At 32.5% G+C, this 25,919-nt stretch overlaps 1 protein-coding gene across 1 annotated transcript in view; it reads left to right on the top strand.

Annotated features, from left to right (window-relative positions):
- LRP1B (LDL receptor related protein 1B) overlaps window positions 1–25,919 on the top strand; it is a 2,378,573-nt gene that overhangs the window by 1,973,588 nt on the left and 379,066 nt on the right. Inside the window, exons 44-47 of the mRNA XM_031963676.1 lie at window positions 13,909–14,101; window positions 14,737–14,862; window positions 20,201–20,329; window positions 22,751–22,870. Of these exons, the coding sequence (XP_031819536.1) occupies window positions 13,909–14,101; window positions 14,737–14,862; window positions 20,201–20,329; window positions 22,751–22,870 (568 nt within the window). The remainder of the gene's footprint in view (window positions 1–13,908; window positions 14,102–14,736; window positions 14,863–20,200; window positions 20,330–22,750; window positions 22,871–25,919) is intronic.

Here is a 25,919-nt window from a genome sequence, read left to right as displayed (position 1 = left end):
CCTAAAATAAAAACCCCAAGGAATATTGTGGCAAAATTTCAGAACTATCAGATTAAGGAAAAAATTTTACAAGCAGCCAAAAACCATTTAAATACCGAGGTGCCACAATAAGGATCACCCAAGATCTGGCTGCCTCTACATTAAAGGAAAGAAGGGCCTGAATATGATATTCCGAAAGGCACAAGAACTTGAGATGCAGCCAAGAATAAACTACCCAGCTAAGCTGAGCATTTTCTTCCAGGGAAGAAGATGGACATTTAATGAAACAAATGAATTCAATTTGTTTCTGAAGAAAACCAGAATTAAACAAAAAATTTGATCTCCAAGAATAGAACTCCAAGAGATGCAGAAAAGGTAAAATAACTTGAGAATTGTATTTCTGTTGTGGATATACAAAAAATACATGTAAAATTTGATTGTACTGATATAACATAAAAAAGGGAAGTAGATATGGAAAAGGGATGATGGCAGAATAAGGTGGAAGGAGGGATAAAAGAGGGAAACCACATCCCACAAAGAGGCTAAGGAAACTTATCACATCTGAGGGAATTTAGAGAGGGGAGGAACATTGTGTGAATCTTACTCATCAGAGTTGGCTCAAAGAAAAAATAATTGACATTTGTTTTAGAGAAAATTCTCTGCCTCATTAAAAACGGGGAGAGGAAAAGGGAAAAGAAAAAGAGTAATAAGGGAAGGAAGGGGAAAGACCAAAGGGGGAGGGAGGGATTATAAAGACGATAAGTATCGTGACACAAGAGGGGTACATAAGTTTAAAGGGGAAAGAGGGTTGGGGGAGGCAAGAATAAGAAAGCACAATCTGGGGTTATTAGGATGGCAGGAAATACAGATTTAGTAATTCTAACTGTAAATGTGAATGGGATGAACTCCCCATAAAGAGGAGGCAGATAGCAGGCTGGATCAAAAGTCAGAACCCTACAATATGTTGTTTACAAGAAACCAATTTAAAGCAGGGAGATACATATAGAGTAAAGGTAAAAGGCTGGAGCAAAATCTATTATGCTTCAGGTGAAGTCAAAAAGAGGGTAGCCATCCTTATCTCAGATCAAGCAAAAGTAAAAATTGATGTAATTAAAAGAGATAAGGAAGGAAACTACATCCTGCTAAAGGGTAGCATAAACAACGAAGCAATATCAATATTAAACATATATGCACCAAGTGGTATGGCACTCAGCTTCCTAAAGGAGAAGTTAAGAGAGTTGCAAGAAGAAATAGACAGCAAAACTGTACAAGTAGGAGATCTCAACCTTGCACTCTCAGAATTAGACAAATCAAACTACAAAACAAATAAGAAAGAAATTAAGAAGTAAATAGAATATTAGAAAAATTAGGTATGTTGGATCTTTGGAGAAAATTGAATGGAGATAGAAGGAATATACTTTCTCTCAGCAGTTCATGGAACCTATTCAAAATTGACCATATATTAGGACATAAAGACCTCAAAATTAAATGCAAGAAAGCAGAAATAGTAAATGCTTTCTTTCAGATCATGATGCAATAAAACTACATTCAACAAAAAATTAGGGGAAATAGACCAAAAAGTAATTGGAAACTAAACAATCTCATCTTAAAGAATGATTGGGTGAAGCAGCAAATTACAGATACAATTAATAATTTCACCTAAGATAATGACAATGATGAGACATCATACCAAAATTTGTGGGATGCAGCCAAAGGGTAATAAGAGGGAATTTTATATCCTTAGAGGCTTACTTGAATAAAACAGAGAAAGAAAAGATTAATGAATTGGGCTTGCAACTAAAAACTAAAAAGACCAAATTAAAAACCCCAATCAAATACTAAATTGGAAATTCTAAAATTAAAAGGAGAAATTAAAATATTGAAAGTAAAAAAATCTATTGAACTAATTAATAAACTAAGAGTTGGTTCTATGAAAAGACAATAAAATAGATAAGCCTTGGTAAATCTGATTAGAAAAAAGGAGGGAGGAAAATGAAATTAGTAGTCTTAAAAATGAAAAGGGAGAACTTTCCACCAATGAAGAGGAAATTAGAGAAATAATAAGGAGTTATTTTGCTCAACTTTATGCCAATAAATTTGATAACCTAAGTGAAATGGATGACTACCTCCAAAAAATAGACTTCCCAGACTAACAGAGGAGGAAGTAATTGTTTGAATAGTCCCATTTCAGAAAAGAAATAGAACAGGCAATTAAACAATCCCTAAGAAAAAATCCCCAGGACCAGATGGATTTACATGTGAATTTTACTAAACATTTAAAGAACAATTGGCCCCAATGTATATAAATTATTTGATAAATAGGGAATGAAGGAGTCCTACCAAATTCCTTCTATGACACAGACATGGTACTGATACCTAAACCAGGTAGGCTGAAAACAGAGAAAGAAAATTATAGACCAATCTCCCTAATGAATATTGATGCTAAAATCTTAAATAAGATATTAGCAAAAGACTACAGAAAATCATCTCCAAGATAATACACTATGATCAAGTAGGATTTATACCAGGAATGCAGGGCTGGTTCAATATTAGGAAAACTATCAATATAATTGGCCATGTTAATAACCAAATTAACAAAACCATATGATCATCTCAATAGATGCAGAAAAGCATTTGATAAAATCCAACATCCATTCCTATTAAAACACTTGAGAGTATAGGAATAAATGGACTTTTCCTTAAAATAATCAGCAGCATCTATTTACAACCATCAGTAAGCATCATATGTAATGGAGACAAACTGCAACCATTCCCTAATAAGATCTGAGGAAACAAGGCTGCCCACTATCACCGTTACTATTTAATATTGTATTAGAAACGCTAGCTATAGCAATAAGAGCTGAGAAAGAGATTAAAGGAATAAGAATAGGCAATGAGGAAGCCAAATTATCACTCTTTGCCGATGACATGATGGTATACTTAGAGAACCCCAGAGATTCTGCTAAAAAGTTATTAGAAATAATCCACAACTTTAGCAAAGTTGCTGGTTATAAATAAACCCACATAAGTCATCAGCATTCTTATATATCACTAATAAAATCCAACAGTCAGAGTTACAAAGAGAAATTCCATTTAAAGTAACTACTGATAATATAAAATATTTAGGAATCTATCTGCCAAGGGAAAATCAGAAACTTTATAGAGCAAAATTACAGACCACTTTTCACACAAATTAAGTCTGATCTAACCAATTGAAAATATTAAATGCTCTTGGATAGGGCGAGCAAATATAATAAAGATGACAATATTACCTAAACTAATCTATTTATTTAGCGCTATACCAATCAGACTCCCAAAAACTATTTTAATGACCTAGAAAAATAACAAACAAAGTTCATATGGAAAACAAAAGGTCAAGAATTCTCAAGGGAATTAATGAAAAAATCAAATGATGGTGGCTTAGCTGTACCAGATCTAAAATTATATTATAGAGCAGCAGTTACCAAAACTATTTGGTATTGGCTAAGGAATAGATTAGTTGATCAGTGGAATAGAGTAGGTCTAAGGATAAAACAGTCAACAAATATAGCAACCTAGTCTTTGATAAACCCAAAGATCCCAGCTTTTGGGATAAGAACTTACTGTTTGATAAAAATTGCTGGAAAATTGAAACTAATATGGCAGAAACTAGGCATTGATCCATACTTAACGCCGTACACCAAGATAAGGTCAAATGGGTTCATGACCTAGGCATAAAGAATGAAATCATTAATAAATTAGAGGAACATAGGATAGTTTACATCTCAGACCTGTGGAAGGGAAGGTCTTTATGACCAAAGCAGAACTAGAGATCATTACTGACCACAAAATAGAAAATTTTGATTATACCAAACTGAAAAGTTTTTGTACAAACAAATCTAATGCAGACAAGATTAGAAGGGAAGCTAAACTGGGAAAATATTTTACAGTCAAAGGTTCTGATAAAGGCCTCATTTCCAAAATATATAGAGAATTAACTCTAATTTATAAAAAATCAAGCCATTCTCCAATTGAAAATGGTCAAAGGATATGAACAGACAATTCTCAGATGAAGAAATTGAAACTATTTCTAGTCATATGAAAAGATGCTCTAAGTCATTATTAATCAGAGAAATGCAAATTAAGACAACTCTAAGATACTACTACACACCGTCAGATTGGCTAAAATGACAGGAAAAAATAATGATGATTGTTGAGGGGATGTGGGAAAACTGGGACATTGATTCATTGTTGGTGGAGTTGTGAACGAATCCAACCATTTTGGAGAGTAGTTTGAACTATGCTCAAAAAGTTATCAAACTGTGCATACCCTTTGATCCAGCAGTGTTACTACTGGGATTATATCCCAAAGAGATTATAAAGAAGGGAAAGGGACCTGTATGTACGAATGTTTGTGGCAGCCCTTTTGTAGTGGCTAGAAACTGGAAACTGAATGGATGTCCATCAGTTGAGAATGGCTGAATAAATTGTGGTATATGAAAATTATGGAATATTACTGTTCTGTAAGAAATGAACAACAGGATGATTTCAGAAAGGCCTGAGAGACTTACACGAACTGATGCTGAGTGAAATGAGCAGGACCAGGAGATCATTATATACTTCAACAACAATACTAGATGATGACCAGTTCTGATGGATCAGGCCATCCTCAGCAACAAGATCAACCAAATCATTTCTAATGGAGCAGTAATGAACTGAACCAGCTATACCCAGAAAAGAACCTGGGGATGACTAAAACCATTACATTGAATTCTCAATCCCTATATTTATGCACACCTGCATTTTTGATTTCTTCACAAGCTAATTGTACAATAATTCAGAGTCTGATTCTTTTGTACAGCAAAATAATGTTTTAGTCATGTATACTTATTATGTATCTAAGTTATATTTTAATATATTTAACATCTACTGGTCATCCTGCCATTTAGGGGAAGGGGTGGGGGGTAAGAGGTGAAAGATTGGAACAAGAGGTTTGGCAATTGTTAATGCTGTAAAGTTACCCATGTATATATCCTGTAAATAAAAGGCTATTAAATTAAAAAAAAAAAAAAAAACAAAACCATATGATCATCCTCAATAGATGCAGAAAAGCATTTGATAAAATCCAACATCTATTCCTATTAAAAACACTTGAGAGTATAGGAATAAATGGACTTTTCCTTAAAATAATCAGCAGCATCTATTTAAAACCATCAGTAAGCATCATATGTAACGGAGACAAACTGCAACCATTCCCAATAAGATCTGAGTTAAACAGCTGCCCACATCACCGTTACTATTTAATATTGTATTAGAAATGCTAGCTATAGCAATAAGAGCTGAGAAAGAGATTAAAGGAATAAGAATAGGCAATGAGGAAGCCAAATTATCACTCTTGCCGATGACATGATGGTATACTTAGAGAACCCCAGAGATTCTGCTAAAAGTTATTAGAAATAATCCACAACTTTAGCAAAGTTGCTGGTTATAAAATAAACCCACATAAGTCATCAGCATTCTTATATATCACTAACAAAATCCAACAGTCAGAGTTACAAAGAGAAATTCCATTTAAAGTAACTACTGATAATATAAAAATATTTAGGAATCATCTGCCAAGGGAAAATCAGAAACTTTATGAGCAAAATTACAGACCACTTTTCACACAAATTAAGTCTGATCTAACCAATTGAAAATATTAAATGCTCTTTGGATAGGGCGAGCAAATATAATAAAGATGACAATATTACCTAAACTAATCTATTTATTTAGCCTATACCAATCAGACTCCAAAAACTATTTTAATGACCTAGAAAAATAACAACAAAGTTCATATGGAAAACAAAGGTCAAGAACTTCAAGGAATTAATGAAAAAAAAATCAAATGATGGTTGCTTAGCTGTACCAGATCTAAAATTATATTATGGAGCAGCAGTTACCAAAACTATGTGGTATTGGCTAAGGAATAGATTAGTTGATCAGTGGAATAGATTAGGTTCAAGGAATAAAACAGTCAACAAATATAGCAACCTAGTCTTTGACAAACCCAAAGATCCCAGCTTTGGGATAAGAACTTACTGTTTGATAAAAATTGCTGGGAAAATTGAAACTAATATGGCAGAAACTAGGATTGATCCATACTTTACGCCGTACACCAAGATAAGGTCAAAATGGGTTCATGACCTAGGTATAAAGAATGAAATCATTAATAAATTAGAGGAACATAGGATAGTTTACCCTCTCAGACCTGTGGAAGGGAAGGTCTTTATGACCAAAGCAGAACTAGAGATCATTACTGATCACAAAATAGAAAATTTCGATTATACCAACTGAAAAGGTTTTGTACAAACAAAACTAATGCAGACAAGATTAGAAGGAAGCAATAAACTGGGAAAATATTTTACAGTCAAAGGTTCTGATAAAGGCCTCATTTCCAAAATATATAGAGAATTAACTCTAATTTATAAAAATCGCCTATCTCCAATTGAAAAATGGTCAAAGGATATGAACAGACAATTCTCGATGAAGAAATTGAAACTATTTCTAGTCATATGAAAAGATGCTCCAAGTCATTATTAATCAGAGAAATGCAAATTAAGACAACTCTAAGATACTGACTACACACCTGTCAGATTGGCTAAAATGACAGGAAAAAATAATGATGATTGTTGAGGGATGGGAAAACTGGGACATTGATTCATTGTTGGTGGAGTTGTGAATGAATCCAACCATTTTGAGAGAGTAGCTTGGAACTATGCTCAAAAGTTATCAAACTGTGCATACCCTTTGATCCAGCAGTGTTACTACTGGGATTATATCCCAAAGAGATTATACAGAAGGGAAAGGGACCTGTATGTGCACGAATGTTTGTGGCAGCCCTTTGTAGTGGTTAGAAACTGAAACTGAATGGATGTCCATCAGTTGGAGAATGGCTGAATAAATTGTGGTATATGAAAATTATGGAATATTACTGTTCTGTAAGAAATGACCAACAGGATGATTTCAGAAAGGCCTGAGAGACTTAATATGAACTGATGCTGAGTGAAATGAGCAGGACCAGGAGATCATTATATACTCAACAACAATACTAGATGATGACCAGTTCTGATGGATCAGGCCATCCTCAGCAACAAGATCAACCAAATCATTTCTAATGGAGCAGTAATGAACTGAACTAGCTATACCCAGAAAAAGAACTCTGGGAGATGACTAAAACCATTACATTGAATTCCCTAATCCCTATATTTATGAACACCTGCATTTTGATTTCCTTTCACAAGCTAATTGTACAATAATTCAGAGTCTGATTCTTTTTGTACAGCAAAATAATGTTTTGGTCATGTATACTTATTGTGTATCTAAGTTATATTTTAATATATTTAACATCTAGTGGTCATCCTGCCATTTAGGGGAGGGGGCTGGGGAGTAAGAGGTGAAAAATTGGAACAAGAGGTTTGGCAATTGTTAATGCTGTAAAGTTACCCATGTATATATCCTGTAAATAAAAGGCTATTAAGTAAAAAAAAAAAAAAAAGGAAATTCTTTTCCCAAAAATTAATATTTTGCAAGAAACAAGAAAAGAAACAATTTGAATATGCTAGATCTACAACTGTAATTGTGTAGAACTTATTAGCAGCTATAATAAAAAGACTATAGATCCTAGAAACATACCCACTGACAATCCATAGAACTAGGCCAGTGACCCAGGAAAATGATTTATAGCGTCAAGTGAAAAAATTGACATTTAATGAACTTGCAGATTTTCAGTACTTTCTATCAATCAAACCCAAACTTAATAGAAAATTTACCATATAGGAACCAATATCAAAGATTAATAATTACAAGGAACTCAGCGTAGACAAAGTATGTTTGTTTGCTTGTTTTGTATGTGGGAAATGCACACCATATAATTAAGATTAACATCAACAATAGAGTCCCTCAAAAGAAAGATTGGGGCAAATTTAAGGTAAACCATACTCTACAAATGAGGTGCAGAAAGGGGGAAAAGATTGTTAAAGGGGAGGACACATTAAGGGAGGTGGTGGTCAGAAACAAATGAGGTATAGAAGAGGAATAGATCCAGTGGCATTAGAGGGGAGAGGAGGACTTACAGTTTTGGAAAGATACTCACATTGGGAATGGGTTAAATTGGAAATACTATAAATAGCACTCTACAAAATCTGTAAATAAATAAGGGGGAAGGCATGGGTGGAAGGAGAACCCAAAAAGTGAAAGACAAGGGCAGAATCCATGGGTAGGAGGGGATTAAGTAACAGCAAAGTAGGTTGAAGAGCAGAATTAAAGAGTTAGCAGGGATAGAAAAGATACGTGTATTTGTATGTGGGGGGGCAGATGTGGGTGTATATTTGTGTATATATGTATCTACATATGTTTACATAAATACATCCTTTCTTAGCTATAGCCTGAAGAAAAAAAAGAATAAAGTAAAAAAAGGTATGCAGTGGAGAATATGCAGTTTAGTAAATAAAGAAAAGATGGACATTCATGAATATGATTTCTTCTACTAATATATATATATATATATATATACTTTTTTGAACTTGTAATTTGTTGTTACATATTTTGAATTCTCCCTGATGTTCTGCTGGACACATGACAATGTTCTTTTTTGTTGTGTTTTATTTTGTTTCGTATTCCTTCTCTGTTTTTCTTTTTTTTTAATTCTATTTTTTTAAATAAAATATTTTTTAAAAGAAAAAAATAGATATAGAATGTAAGCTATTTGGAGGTAAAGTCTGTCTTTTTTTGTATTTTTATATCCAGCACTTAGAACAGAGTAACAATTTATTAAATGGCTATTTATTGGCAATAGATAAGTACATTTCTGAATGGGAATAGACTGAATATTTGAAGTATTTGCCTCAATATATACTAGAAGAAAAAGTGATTTAAAGTGATACCATTATGGCAATTTATTGTATAAAACTAGAGTGAAATTTATCATTACAGGAATCTCTATCCAGTAATTAAAACTGCTGACTTGAGTCTCATTGTTCAGGATTTGTGAACTATTGATAAAAGTTTGTAATGGAGAAGTAAAAGAATGCAGTTTAGGGGATTTTACTTCTTCATTGCCTACTGGGATTTTGGGTTTTTGGAGTCATCTTTGATCTTAGTAAAAATTATTGTACTCTATTAAGTTTAGATGCATAATGATTGGGTAAAATGAAATTTCATTTCCCCTCTTTCCCCATGTTCATGCGAAGCAATAAATAAGTAGACACAATAGTATTTAAACATCATAGAAGTTACTATATTCAGATCCAAATTTATTTCTTAATAATAAGATAAGGAGGATGCTTCTTCTTCTCCTTCTTCAAAACATGTTTAATTTCCATAGATATAGGCATCTATTTTCTTTTAAAAATAAAATGTATTGATGTATTTTATATCTATTTCTCTGAAAGTTTCTTTTTTCAGCTTTAGCTAAGTGCCACTATGATGAAAGTTCTATAATTTAAGAGTCAAAAAGACCTGATATTAGATGAACTTTCCCTATGCACTTTCTAGTTATATAACTTTGGACAAGTCACTTAATCCTACTCAGTCCTGGTTTCCTTATTTATCAAATGAGGGCAAAAATAGCATCTATGTTACAGGTTTTGACAAATATAAAGTAAAATTGAAGATCTAATACTGTTAGGTATCTTCCAGCAAGTAAAAATAGACTTTCCCTTGATTTCTTTTATTTTTTCTCTCTAGATTGTTTTAGTGGTCCTATAAATTTTCATAGTTTCAGTTTTTTAATATGGTTGATTTCCAGATTCATGTATCCAAACCCTTGTCTGGATTCTAGTCATTTATGGCTTAGTCTCTGGTAGAATGACCATATCATTCCTAGGTTGAAAAATCAACCATGGCTCTCTCTTAATTCTGGGACAAACTTTAAAATCTTCAGCCTATATGATTAGAGGGGCAGCTAGATGACATAGTGGATAAAGCACCAGGCTTTTTCTTTCTGTTCTCATATACTTACTAACTGTGTAAGTAAGTCACTTAACCCAGTGTGCAAGTAAGTCACTTATAACCCTGTTTGCTTCAATTTCCTGATCTGTATAAGGAGCTGGAGAAGGAAATGGCAAATCACTTCCAGTGTCTCTGCCAAGAAAACATCAAACAGGGTCATGGAAATCAGATAAAATAATCGAACAACAACCAGAGTACCATTGGAGCCCTCTATACTCTGAATTTTATCTAACATGCTACATTATTTTGCATCATTGTCCTTTATACTCTGAAATCCAGGAATAGTAGGGTTTTTTGCTATTACTGATTTATGACATTCCTCCTATCTAATACCTATATGCCTTTGCACAGACAGTCCTCTCATTCCTGAAAATGTGCTCTCTTCTTCCACTTCTTATAATCTTGTTTCCTTCAAAGCTTAGCTTAAAGACCATCTCATATATCTATCTACTTTTCTTGTTTCATGAGTTACTGGTATTTTCCCCCATTAACTTTTATTCATTTTGTAAGAATGTATGATTTTTATATTTTTATTTTTATATATTGTCTTCCCATTGGAATAAAAAGTTTTTGAGAGCAGATACTATTATGTTTTGTCTATGTGTATACAGCATCAGCACAATTAATGTAAAGTAATAGGTACTTAATAAATATTTGTTATTTTATTCATTATTTTTTCCAGATGTTTGTAATATTACCTCCATTTTTTATATTTATTTATTTTGGTCTAGTTGTTCTTCCTCCAATATGTCAATTTATGGACCATATTTGTTTCCGCTTTTGTTATACCCCATTCCTAGAATGCATTCTTTCCTCCTCTGCCTCTTGGAATTCTTAGTTTTCTTCAAGACTCAGGTATTATTGCTTACCGAAAATTTTTTTCTGCTTCTCATAGTCAATAATGATATCTACCACAGCAAATTATCATGTTATTTTTAATCTGCCATTTCCATAGAAAAACATGTAAAAGAACATGCCTAGAACACATGAACATATTCATTTTCATCTTTGTGACCCTCATATATACAACATCTTGCACAAAATGGACACTTAATACTTCTAAAATTGAATTCTCTTAAGTTTTTTTTTTTACCTTTTATTAGTACATGCCAATTTCTCCCCTGTTTTCAGAAAAATTACTTGATCCTTCATGGCAAGCTCTTTTTTGTATCTGACCTCTTTCCTGTCAAAATTCCCTAAGAATCATATCTACAAATAGAGTCATTTCCTTTCATCTTAGTCTCTTTTAACTTTTTGATGTTTTAAACTTCTGATTGCCTTTTTCAATTGAAAGTTTTCTCCAAAATTACCAATTTTTTAATGGTCAAATATACTGGTCTCTCCTTAATCCTCATCCTTCTTGACTTCTTTGCAGCCCTTGATACTGTTACTCACCCACTTGTTCTTAAAACTCTCATCTCTCCAGATTTTCATGAAATTTAGCAACTGATTTTTTTTTCCACCAGCCTGACTGAGCCTTCTCAATCATGTTTCCTAGATTTCATCAAAGCCATTTCTACTAACCTTGGGTATCCTCAAAAACTATGTCAGGCTCCTTCTTTTCTTTTCTTTCTGTAATAATTTATTTAATTATCTCCTAGGCTTATAAATTATCAGATGATAATTGGATTGAATTGTCATGTCATACTAATGATTCTCATTTCTCTTTATTCAGATCTAATCTCTCCTCCAATCCCCAGTCTCATACGACTAACTGCCTATAGGACATCTTGATATAGATGTCCACTAGTCATCTTAAACTAAGTATGCTCACAAATCAATTCATTATTTTTTTTCTCAAAAAACTCTCCTTTCTCCTGAATGTTCCTATTATCGTTAGGCATACAAATACCCTCTTAGTTATTCACTTTCCAGCCCAGTGAATGTCTTCTTCAATTCCTCACTAACACCATGCCCATAGACAATTAGTAGTCAAGTTTTCTTTATTTTAGCTTTGTAATATCTGTCACATAGCCACTTTTCTCCTTTGATTGTATTAGCTGGGTATAAGAAGGTGAGACCCTATACCACCTTATTTCTGGATTAATACAATAGTTTTCTGATTTTTCTCACTGTCTTGCTTCCCACTATAATCTGTTCTCCACTTAGCTATCAAACTGATCTTCCTGAAGTCCAGGTCTGATGAGAACATTTCATCTTCCTCTTTTATTAAATTCCACTGGCTTCCTATCATCTTCAGGATTAATATAAAATCCTCTGTTTGGCAATCAATGATTTGTTTTTCATAACCTCATTTCCTCCTACTTCTCCAGTTTTTTTTAAATACTTTATTCCTCTCCACATACTTTTCAGTCTAGTAACTCTAGCCTCCTTGCTGGTCCTTGAATAAAACACTCCATCTCATGACTCTGAGAATTTTTACAAGTTCTAATTATGACTAGAATTCTCTCCCTTTCCATCTCTGCTTCCTCTCCACTTCAAGTCCCAGGTAAAATTCTACCTTCTACTAGAAATCTTTCTTTATTTCCCTTAATACCCATTTTTCTTCTTGTCTATATATTATCCTGTCTGTATTTTGTTTGTACTTTTTTTTTTTTTCATATTATCAAACTATGAACACCTTGAAACCAGGAACTGACTTTTACTTTCCTCTGTACTCCCAGGGATTGATAACAGTGCCTGCCTTATATCAGATGCTTCATAAATATTTTATGACTGATTGACCTCTCATCTACATGTTCAAATCGTTCTTTGCCATCAAGATATAATACACATTTGATCTCCTTGCTCCAGATCCCCTCCATAACTATACTTGTTCTCTAGGTGTTCCTGTCTGTAGAAAGGATCATGCTAATAACCCTGAGTCCCAGAATTATAGAATGTTTCCTCATCAGTGAAATCTATAATAAAAAAAAAATCAAATAGCAAACTAAACGAGAAAAAGGAAGTAGATAAAGAATATGCTCAGCTACTATACTACAGAAATTAATGGCTATTCCATGAAATTACATCCATTAAATATTCAATATATATTACCTGAATTAAGTTATGATTTTAATTTTGAAATCTCTGTGTACTTTAGTTATAATATTTTATCAACTTGTAAGATATTTGAAGGAAAAGTATATTTTTCTATCATCATTGGAATCTTAAACTATGTTGAGTATCTAGGAACAGTAAATGACTATTCATTGATTTGTGTCAACATACAAGTTATAAAGACAAATGGAATCCCTTTGTAATTACAAAGTTACTAATACTATATGTTGCATTTAATATATTATATGTACTATTTCATTAATTAATAATAATTCAACAATAATTGCTATTATTTTGATAATTATGATTAAATTTGTTTTAAATATTAATTTACACTGTCTAGATAAAATTTTTAAAACTCCAGTTTAACATTTTGTTGTTACATAATTTTTCAATCCTGTCTGATTCTTTTTGATACCATTTTGGGTATTCTTGACAAAAATAACTGGGGTTGTTGGCCTTTTCCTTCTCCAGCTCATTTTTACAAATGAGGAAACTGAGGCAAACAATTAAATCATTTCCCCAGGATCACATGGCTAGAAAGTCTGAGATTAGATTTGAAATTGGGAAGATGAGTCTTCCAAACTTCATATCCAACACTCTATCCACTGTGCCACCTAGTTGTATATTTGTCTACTATAAATAAAATTTTCTTTAATAACTACTAATCTGATTTTTTTTTCTTTTGCAATATCAGATGGGTTAAATAGTATTTTTGCATCGCACTAGTTAGCTTTATTATGTTCTTAATATAATTCAATTTGTATTGTAACTATTGCATCATTCTTGAATATTTGAGTATGTGTCCTTTGTCTGTATTTAGACAAAGTGTTAATTTTTTTGTATCTTTCCCAGTACTCAGAAAAGTGATCTGTATATAAAAGACATTTCATGAATAGCCATTAAAAGACTATGTAGAAATATGTCTAATGTTTATAATGTTGTTATTGTCATTTGCTATAGGTGATTGTCAAATCTGGACCTGGGACTTTCCTTAGTTTAGCAGTTTATGACAATTATATCTTCTGGTCAGATTGGGGAAGACGAGCAATTCTGCGTTCAACTAAATACACAGGAGGAGATACAAAAGTTCTTCGTTCTGATATACCACACCAGCCAATGGGCATTATTGCCGTAGCCAATGATACAAATAGCTGTAAGTTGGAATGGAAAACATTGTTATTCCTTCATTATAGAGTGCACCAAATTTCATCCAGATTTCATCATAAATTGGACATTAATTCTGAAATGACTGAGGCAATTGCATTATCATTTGAAATTTTACCACTTGCATATACCAGAGTGAATTGAAGGAGTTAATGTTGTTTCTAAATGTAGCTCATTTGCCAATACACTGAATCTGGCTCATTTAGAATTATCCATTTAGATCCTCCATATCCTTGACTAAAGAAACAAATTGAATTGCTTACATTGAAAATTAAAATGTTTTGGTAGATAAATTTTGTAAATGGATTTATAACTTCCTTTGAATCTCTTATTGTTCCATTTACAATGATACATTTCCATATCTATGTGATTTTCATTATACAAGAGGTTTTGATCTCACACCACTCTTGATTTTGTGTGTGCTGACATGTGTTTATGCACTTTTCAACTTATTAGAATTATGCAATGATTGTCTGGTATAGCTTTAAAAAAAATTTGGCTCTAAATTATCTTTGTATATAACTATGATCAATTTATCGTTAGAATGACCCTATTATAGCAATTGACCCATAGTGTATATTTGGTATATGGTGCTAATAGAAGCTTTTTTTTTTTAATTCACAGGTGAACTTTCTCCATGTGCATTAGCAAATGGAGGCTGCCATGACCTGTGTCTTTTGACACCTGATGGGAGGGTGAATTGTTCATGCAGGGGAGATCGGATATTGTTAGATGACAACAGATGTGTGAGTAAGTAATAGAAACTAAAATATGAAATGAGGCAGTTATTCAGAATTACACATAGAGACCACTGTGATGGCTTCATTATATGTATAAGGCTGTAAATTCAGGGCTCTCTAAAAATGTTAGAGACAGCTGATTGATGCTCCTCCACAGCAAAGTTCTCTGCTCCCACTTATATTTTAGCTCTATCACAAAAATGCCATTGGATTAGCAATGTTAACAAAGATACTATTGGCCTATGTCATTCTCATGAAGTGGCAGGTTTACAGGCTAGCATAACGAGTGCTTTTACTCATTCATCAGTTGAGACTAAAAAAATTTGGACTCTCTGAATGCACAGGGTTCTATACTTTATTAAAGGTCAATGGATCAGGAACCTTGAGATGAAACCACTTCCAGTCTTAGTATGTAAATGAGAAATTGGATCATGCAACTAATATGCTGTGCTTTTCATACTATTAATTAAGAAGGCAGCACTGTATGATGTTTATACTTCCTAAAGCATTTTGGTCCTTAATTAGCATAGTTACACTATATTTATTAATAGCAAAGTTTTCAGTATGATTTCCAAAATAAAGTTTTGACTGCTCTGATTTCTCTATGAGTTATAGCAGACAGTAGAAAAATAGGCCCTTTCTTTTGACTAAATTAAGGATAACTTTATTCAAAGATGTTATCTCTAGCAAAAAATGATGAATCCAAGTCTCAGGATATGGGAATTCATTAATATTTCCCTTGTCTATGTCTATATTCTTGTCTCTCCCTGCATATCTAAGTCATGAAAATGAGTACCCAGCAATGAAATGATGTGGGGAAAAAAAACTATCTTTTTCAGCTCCTTCTTTGTTGAATCTATACTTACCCCTGAACTTCAGTATTAATGATCTAACTAACAGGGGTGTGTATAGAATTTAGATAACATAATTGCCTTATAATTTAATATTATTGGATACTAAAGGGTGAGGGAAATCTAAAGACATGAATATGTGCATTCATATTTTACTGAGTGGAACTTCAATTTAAAAGCATCCTTTCCTTGCAAAAAAAAAGAAGAATAAATATAGGAAGACTGATTTATTCCTAGCCTATATTAAAGTGAAAGTGATGATGCTGTGAATTATAAGTATAGACAAGCCAATCTAGGTGATTTGAGCTCCCAAATCTTCCTTTTCCTTTACAAGCAATTCCTTCTTGAACACTCAGATAATTGTGGAAACTGCCCACTCCAGCTTGCCTTTGCAGTCACAGCCTTAATATTGTGGATCCAATCCCATCTGTAAGCCTCAGGCATAAGCCAAGCATTAGAGTCACTCATGTTTCTTCACAGGTCACTATAGGTTGGAAGCAAAGTATTGCCTTCAATCAAAACAGCAAGGCTTATTTGTGTACTGCACAGACCTAGGCTAGTAGTAAAATAGATTGGATAAAACTGTCCCTATTATGCCATTCTGCTTCACTCTATTGGTGAGAAGGAATGGGTCAAACAGGCTGCTATCAATTCTGACATGAAAAGTTGTATTAACACAAGGCTATAGACTCTTGCTGAATTTCTTACAACTGCCAAACCTGCTAAATAACCATGTTGTACAGCTTGGAAAAGTTGGTGAATTTTGGCATTGATTTCTCTACCCCTGGTCTGAAATTCTGCAATTTTGGAAAACATTCGCAGACTTTATCCTGTTGTAGCAACCGCTGATTAAAAACAGCAGCAACAACAACAACAAAACAAACAAACAAACAAACAAAAAACATTATGGATACTTGCTTCATCTTCCAGAGCCTCATCTGTTTTTGACTGTCTTAAAAATACTGATAAAAGGAAGAATAATGGGAAGAAGTGAATAGAAGGGCATAAAAGGCTTGGGCATGGAACTTTCAATCAATCTATTAATAAACATTGCTGTTCATTATATTTTAGGTTCTGTTGTTAGGTGCTAGGAATATCAAGCAAGGGACATGGTTTCTGTCACCAAAAAGCTCACAAATTATCAGGATATTCAAAATGTGTGTACAGATATTAAAAGTAGAAAAAAGGTGATTTTGTGGGAGTGGGAACAAGAAGCTATAGGAAGAAAAGGAAAGGTTTATGTCTAAAGTGGCTTATGAGCTGCCTTTTATTGGACATTAAGGAATCTATGAGAGACTATACTCTATAGACATTAGTGATAGATACTGCAAAGGCATGGGGATTGGGAATATTGCATGAAAAAGACTTAGGAATTTACCAAGATCTGTTTTTGTCACCTCTATTAAGTTACTTTCATAAGTCTCTTATCATCTTGTGGAGTGGCTATGAGTAAAGTGATTCTAATAGATACTGGTGAAGTTTAAAAGGCCTGGAACTTAACCTTTGTTTGGATTGTCAATTCAAAACCATTTAGGAAACCATGTTTGTAAAGGCTTCTTATCAGATGCTAAATCATCAGCTAATTTACAAAATGGTAAATATGTAGTATAGTGAAATGCAGATACTTGAAGCAAAGAAGAAAGTATTCTTTTGCAAAGAGTGAGTAAGGTAGAGTAGGTAGTTAACTCTAAATAATAGTTACAAAATAAAGTCTCTAAGCTTTAAAAAGCTCAAACTGTACCAGTGATTTTAATACTATCTCAATTAAATGTTAACAGGAGAAGTCAGAAATTAAGATTAAAAATGATTATAAAAATGTAAAATTAAACTAACTTTCCTGCATTAGAATAAACAGAATTCTAATAGCTGAGCCATAATTAATAAGATCAAAGTCCTTTAGTGAATGAATCAACATGGCACTGATTGGGAGTGCTTCACAAGAGAACATTTGGAGGCATCAGCTTACCACTGAACATATCCTAGAAGTTCATTGGCAATGTATTGATTTGGACCTCAAGATATGTCTTCCCATAGAAACAAAGTTATAAGAAGTGGCTAAATTTTCATTGCAGTCCTAGAAAGTTATTATACAGCTTAATGATAATACTAATAGACAAACATGTCTCTATGGAGAGTTTTAAATTCTACATAGCCCTAAACAGCCAGCATTGAAAGCCAAGTAAATATAAATATTTCAGTCTGTATTTTCAGAATCTTGTATTACTGTAGTTACCTGATACTGTTATCTGGTTATTTGGACCTTGAGTTTATAAAATGAGTATAATTTTTACCCTCCTTAAATCTGGCTTTCAATCTTTCTGGTAAGATAAGGTGTCCCAAAAGTCTCGGTGCAGTTTTAAACATTGATAGTTTAAAAATTTAACCTACTAATACTTAAAACTGCACTAAAACTTATTTTTTTTCGGAACATCCAGGATATCTTCATTTACTTTTACTCCTGGACTTCTAAACATGACTCAACTATATGTTGGTTATGTCTTCTCACTGTCTCCAAAAGTTAATTCTGCTTTTCATTTATTTAAAGTCCTTGCATTATTCTTTGCCTTTTGAGAATTGGTCAGAATACTATTTCTGGGCCAGGTAAGTTGTTTCTGGCATCTATGATCCACATAGCTCACTCTGCCTTGAAGTTTCTCTAAGTCACCACTTTCAATTATACTAAAACGTTAGCTTCTTGTATGCTGGAGATACATAGTTAGTCAACACTGTCATTATGATTAGTAATGTTGTTTTTATGAAGATTCATTCTGAATTCCACCTAATATATCATCCTTCCTTATTCTTCCCCCAACCCACCCTCAATTTTACCCTCAGCTTTCCTCTTTTTCCTACTTAAGTAATTCTACCAGGGATTTAGATAGTGCTTTTTTCTTTCTTTCTTTCTTTTTTAAGTTCTAGGGACAGCAAAGCCTGGATGAGCTGATTAAGCAAGGCAGAAAACCTTGAGAGGAAACAATGAAGGTTTTTGGCATTGTCTACAAGGGTCACTCATAAATTAAATTCCCAGATAAACATCTCTAAAGAGGCCCTCACTGCCTTCAACTTTAAATGCCTTAACTTTTCTCCTTTAGTGATTTAATGGCTTTGTCATTTCATCAATGTGACTACTTTCTCCTTTGATATAGACTGTAACTCATTCACCCTTTCTCAATCTGTGTGACTCTTGTTAATGTGTTCCTATAAATCATCCAAAAAGGAGCCATCCTGTGTATTGGAGGTCTTCCTCTAGGACTTTCAACATTGTGTGGATAGTAATGGAATATTTGGTCTATCCAGTTGCTCTTAATATATATCTTAATATATGCTTTCTCATCTTAAGAATCTTGAATTATATATACACACAAATTGACACACAAAACCACTTCTTATGTACAAGGCATTGTTAATATATATTGAAATCTATTGATAATCATTATTTTTAAAAAATCCATTGTCATGCAAAAACAAATTCCATGAAAAGAAAATAGGACAGCAAACTATGACCTATCAAATGTAATATATATATATGTATATGTAATTAACAAATGCTTTCCTAGCTTTCTTCTATAAAAATACTAATAACAACTTTTATGTATTTATAAAATCTTTTAACTATTAAATTTGCATAATTTATCATAATTATATAAATTTATGTAATTTATAATAAATTATGATATGTAATTTATTTAATTCTTTGGGATTTCCATAGTGCTTTAAAAATGCAATTTCTTAGATCCTTGTAGTAATAGTAATTAGTCAGTCATTAAACATTTATTAAGAGCCTACTATGTCAGGAGCTGAGATAAGTAAGCATTTGCACAACAACCCTGGAAAATAGAGATCTTCACTTTACAGAAGAGGAAACTGAGGCATAAAGAGCTTCAGTGACATCTAGATTCACACAACTTTCACACAATTCAATTCACACAACAGTATTTCAGACTGGATTTGAACTCAAATCTTCTGATGCATATATAACCCTCTATCCATTATACCACTTAATGAATCCTTTGTACTTCAAAGAAACAAAATTTAGCTTCCACCCCCCTTTCTTAAACAATCACCATTGACAAGGATACACATACTCAAATATTCTATAATTCAATGTCTTTATTTCTTAAATTTTACTACCCTTTGTTGTTGGTGTTTTTCAATTACTCAGTCACATCTGACACTTTGTTACACCATATTTGGTTTTCTTGTCAAAGATACTGCTTTACTATGTCTTTCTCTAACAGATTAAAGCAAACAGAGATTAAGCGACTTGCCCAGGATCACACAGCTAGTGAGTATCTGAGGCTGAATCCAGGCACAGCACTCTCCAATAAGCCATCAATCTATATATAGCCCAAGTCAAATGGTTTTCTCACTACTGTTATTCAAATAAAACAACGGCACCTTTTATCAATGTGTACAGAATCAAATGCTCATGTATTGCTACTTCTGATTGGATTATAAAAATTAATACAGGTAAAATATTTTTTATTCTCATTCTAGCCAAGAATTCATCTTGCAACATTTATTCTGAGTTTGAATGTGGAAATGGTGAGTGCATTGACTACCAGCTAACTTGTGATGGCATAGTTCATTGTAAGGATAAATCTGATGAAAAACTGCTATACTGTGGTAAGTGTCTTAAACATATCTTTACTATTCAAGTGTGCCTGTGAACTTTGAAACACTATTATTGTTTTATTGCTATCATTATTATTCTAGTGACATTACTGATTCCTTTTCAAAAATGATTGTTTTCTATTTGATAATTTTATTTCCTGAATTCATTCATGAAAATGATTTACAAAGGCAGAAATTGACTTTGAGCTTATTTATAGTACATTATTTTTCCTCTTCAGTAATAGAACCTGGAATTCTCTTATGGCATTCACAACCTGTTTCCATTCACCAACTTTAGTACCATACTTAACAGGATCCATGATGGTCTTCATCCTTCCTTCCCCTCTCCACTTTAAATTCATAACCCTGGTTTCAATAATTTATAAATAGATTTCTTAGTTAAATGCTGGGAAGAAATCTACTACCAACCAATTTTAAAGATGATAAAAAATGCTTAATAAAAAGTTCAAATCTAAAATAAGCAAGGAAGAAATAATAAGAGAATACCTGACCACACTGGATGACTTTAACTTACCTCACCCAGACAGTTATTAGATAGAATCCCAAAAGAATTTGTGAATGTGATTGATTGCTGAGCAACAATCACTTCTCTTTGAAAGAAATGAAGTGGGGGAGAGGAGCTATAGGAATGGAAAAGCACAGCTGTTCTAATCTTTTTTTCTTAAGAGAGAGATGGAGAATGGATTCTCAAAATTATGCTTTGCTTGAGTACAATTCCTTGCAAACAAATAGAATGTATTAAGAAAGGAATGACTTGTGAACTGTAGAAAGAGAATCAATGATCACTGAATCATAATAGATTTATAGGAAATAAATCTTTCTTTATTAAGCTCATTTCCTCTTCTGAAATCAGTACTAGACTTGTAGTCAGTGTTACTTTTTAGACGTCATTTGTCCAGGTTTCAACTAACCATTTGTCAAAATTTTCATATTATTCTCATAGACAAGATGGATAGAAGTTTGCAATTTCAGAGTATAGTTAAGTGGAATGAAAAATCAATATGTGACTTTAAGAATAGTCATTAATGGATCATTGTAGACTAAGAAGAAGGTCCCTAATGAAAATCCATAGGGATCCATTTTTGACCCTGTGCTATTAAAAATGTTTCATCAAGGGCTTGAGTGAAAATATAGATGGCATGCTTATCACTTTATCAATTGATAAAAGGCTAAGACTTAGTGAACAAAGTTGATGACTGTTCATTTATCATCATCAAAGTAGAATGTTGAACAGGTTAATGACATAATACTGGGACACTCTACCCAAGATTGTTATTTTAATAACCACTCTTTGGAGCACTTTAAGATCTACCTTATATATTAAGGGATAATATATATATATATATATATATATGTATGTATATATATGTGTGTGCATGTGTGTGTGTATTTGAAAATATATATTATGGGATTCAATTAAATGAAATCTACAAATACTATACCCATGGTATTCCTCATATGAAACAGTTAAATAGACCAATTCAAAAAAAGACAACAAAATCATCCTGGAATGATTTTTCCCTGCTTAATCTGTCAGTTTTTAGCACTTCTCTTTCTGTGAGCTCTGTAACTGTCCCTTTAATAATGTCTTTGAACTTGAGCAAGAATTCAAATTAAGCTTATCAGTCTATAGTTTTAAAAATATACTTTCCTTCTTATTTGGAAATTGAGTCATTTGCCTAAGTCAGGTCCTATAGTAACTTCTTTTTTCACTGATTACCAAGAGATGCTTTAAAAAAAATCATATTCCAAAATTCCATTAGCACTCAGAAATGTAGCTCACTAGAATTTAACTACAAATTATAAAGGACTTAAATTCGTTTACCTTGAGTTTCAAATATTTATTAAATATGTTTGTACAATAAGTGTTTCATAGAGAAAATAGAAGAGATAGAAGATTTCCTTCTGTCCAATATCTGACTCCATCTACACTGAATTTGGTTTCCTTTCTTAGTATACTACATTAAGAGGCTATCATATCAAGATATATTCTAGAGTCCTGTTGCTAAAAACACTTAGGCATGTTACTCAGAATCATGTTACTAACCCTGTAATCTCTGTCAAGTCTCTCAAATCCTCTTAATGGTGGTCATGCAAGGATACTTCCTCTAATATTAGTCACAAATTATCTACACAATGTAAGCTGTTAGGGCATTCTGTCTTGTAAAAATTAAAATTATATCATCAAAAATTCATTAAATTAAATAAATATAAAATAAATTGACATAATTAGAATTTCAAATCATATTTTTGTAACTTATTAAAGCTTACTACTTAACTGAGACTTTTGGAATGTCTTAAAAAAGATTTTCTGTGGATCAAATGGGACAGTGTAATGCAGAAGCTATACTCTATATAATGTAGAGTGTTTTTAATTATTTTTGCTGACTTTTTTTCCACTTTTAATAACAGAAAACAGAAGCTGCCGAAGAGGTTTCAAATACTGTTATAATCGCCGTTGTATTCCAAATAGCAAGTTATGTGATGGCGAAGATGATTGTGGGGATAATTCTGATGAATTGGATTGTAAAGGTAAATATGAGCTGCCATTTCTACAGATTCACAATTAAAAATGTAGTATATTTTGTTTTACTATTAGAAATTTGTCAAAATGATATCTCAAATAAATCCTATCTTCATTATTAGCTCTGCTTCTCTCCTCGTAAATGTTTTTGTTCCTGATTTTTCCACAACTCAAATTACTTATTATACATTTCCCTTTAAGTATTGCATAATCACCTAATAATTGGTATGTCCGCTACTTCATTCATCATATTCCACTTACTCTAAATTAAGTTCCCATCATGGCTTTCTACTTTTGCTGCTGGTTTCATCATCAATTTGTCATCCAGCCTCAAAAACTAGAGCAATCTTTGCTTCTTCTGTATGCCTGTTATATTGTATCAATCATTTATTTCTACTCATTCTTCCATTGAAAAGTCACATGGGCATTCCTTTCTCATTCTGTCATTGCCATAGTCCAGACACTTATCATTTTATCTCTATATTGACACAATACTTTTCTCATTGGTTTCCCTGTCTCCTTTCAGTTTCTATTCTATCATACACATTTCAGTCAGATCAGTCATCAAAACCTGTTTTTATTGTGTCCATTTCTTACTCCAGAAATCTTAATGATTCTCTATTGCGTGCAAGATAAATTTGGTCCATAAGCTAGCTGGCATTTAAGCCTTCTAATGTCTGCTGCCAACATACCTTTCCGGTTTATTTGCCCACAATTCTTATACACATTTTCTGATACATAGCAATCAAACTGAGCAGTCATCTTTGATCATGTTGCTTCTTGTATCCAAAAGTAAATGTTGAGGAACTGACTCAGTTCCTCTAAGGAAAAAGGTATATTAAGTTCAGTTCCCATTATTAAGATTTTTTTTACCACTTTTTAAAATCTTGACAATCAGCAAAATAATGAATCAGGATCTGATTTCTAACATTTTTCTTTTTCTATGACATTAACACTAACAATGAAAATTTAACAATTGAGTCTCAAATCAATATAAGTTCTCTTCAGCATATCCCTGCATCTATTCCACTTTCCCTTCTCTGCTTTTTAAAATCATATACATACTTCTAGCTTGGTGCCAAGTCTCACTTTCTCCATTAAGTCTTCCCTGACTTTCCTAACCATAACGAAATCTTCCTCTTCTGAACTGCCATTTTTCATGCTATTGTTTGGGACTCAGGCCTACACTAGGCTAGGATATTGACTATATCTGTTATTTCCATTGTTATAGTGAATTCTTCATTGAGGGAACTTTCTCTCCAACTGAGATCACCACTTTCTCAGCAATTTCATAGTCTTAGAGAGTTGCCTAAAGACCTTAGATCTTCTATTAATATACCTTGTTTCTACAATCAGATGATAAATTATTCCTTATAATTAAATTAAATAACATGTAAAATAGTTAGAAAATCCTAAAGTGTTTGATAAACTTACAGCTTTATAATATCCTTATTAGGCCCCTGTCTTCTATTTTAAATCTCTCTTGTCACCAAGTCTATTGACCTGTAAATTGATTAATATTTGTTGACAGATTTAAAAGGTAATTTAATCTTTAAACATATTTATTGAAGTTCTCTTTTTGGAACCATCTATTGAGCTTGTGGAAAGTGGAGGGGCAAATATGAAATCATATCCTATGTCTTTCTTTTCTTCCTTTTTTAATATAAAAAGTAAAAATGAAAGTTAACTTGAAAAGTGGAAAGAAAATATTCAATATTAAGCCTAAGAAGAGTTTACTGGATAGAGGAAGGGCAGGATAGGGAAAACAATCTCCTCTTCTGCTTTTTTACCTCTTCCTTTTGCTTGTTTGATTGTGGCATGGAAATATATAAATGATTCTCTTTTGCCTCCAAGATAGATATTTATTCCCTCTGTGTGTATATGCTTGCATGTGCACAGCAATTTGGTCTAAGTCTTAATAGTCCTGGAAATGCTGCTTATGGTTAATTATCCTAATTTCTTTGGGTCTCAGTTTCTTATTTATAAAATGATCAATTTAGACTCTTCTTTTCTTGATCTATAATGTACCCATATGGACCTCAGGTATTTTTTTAAACTAGTCAAGGCAGCCATGTTCTTTTATCAGCTACTAATGCAGCAACATTGATATCCTCAGTTTCAGGTCCCTGATTTCATGTACTTTAGAAATGTCTCTATTTTATATTCCATGTGCTTGATACTATGTAAACATACTATGAAGATATTATAGTATATTATTGAGAACCTACCATTTAAGACTGATAATATGATAGAGAGCTATTTAAGGCATACCTAAGACATACCTAAATACTAGTATTATTAATAATAGGCTTACTTTGTAGAGAAATGAAAAAAGTTCTCAAGGAAACAGTATGGTTTAGGTAATAACTCAAAATGCTGAGGATAGCAAAGAGTGAGCAAGTAGCTATGACTCTATGGAGGAAAAAAGGAAACAAAAGAGAAATAAAAACCTGAAAAAAGGGCTGTTATTTTTAACTTATTTATTTATTTTGAAATATGGCTAGAGGAATGAGAAAGTAAGGGGTTGAAAACATTATGAACATTTAAAAAAATAGAATATAGGATATTAAAAATAAATATAAATAAGGGAATATAAGAAATAGATATAAATACAGGGGAAACCATTATCCTATCAACAGGAATATAAAACAACTATTAAGCTAATATACAGAGTCCCAAGGGAAAAAAAGTTTAGTCTGAAAAGTGGTTTATAAAAAATCCATTGGCAGAGATTCCAACAATGGTTGCCATGTGAGGACACTCTGTCCACTGGACCCTCTGTCCAGTGCCCTCCTTATCTCTACCTTCACCTATCTCCTACTTCTAAACTCAGTAATAAACCTCTTTTATTAATCTAAAAAAAAAAAAAATCCATTACTTTGGTTGCAATTATAAACTGCAAAGCCTGCTGTATAGCTAGAATATAACAAATACTTATTGATTGGCTTACTATAGCATTGTTTCTAAAAGAATTTAAATAGACAAAAATTGCTTTGATTTTTCTTAATGCCAATAAGCAGAATTTATGAAAATAACAGTAATTCAAAATAAATGATT

This window comes from Sarcophilus harrisii, chromosome 3, assembly GCF_902635505.1.
Source record: "Sarcophilus harrisii chromosome 3, mSarHar1.11, whole genome shotgun sequence".
In the NCBI taxonomy this organism is placed as follows: Eukaryota; Metazoa; Chordata; class Mammalia; order Dasyuromorphia; family Dasyuridae; genus Sarcophilus; species Sarcophilus harrisii.
Note: the sequence above shows the minus strand (reverse complement) of the source record. Positions and strands in the feature narration are given on the sequence as shown.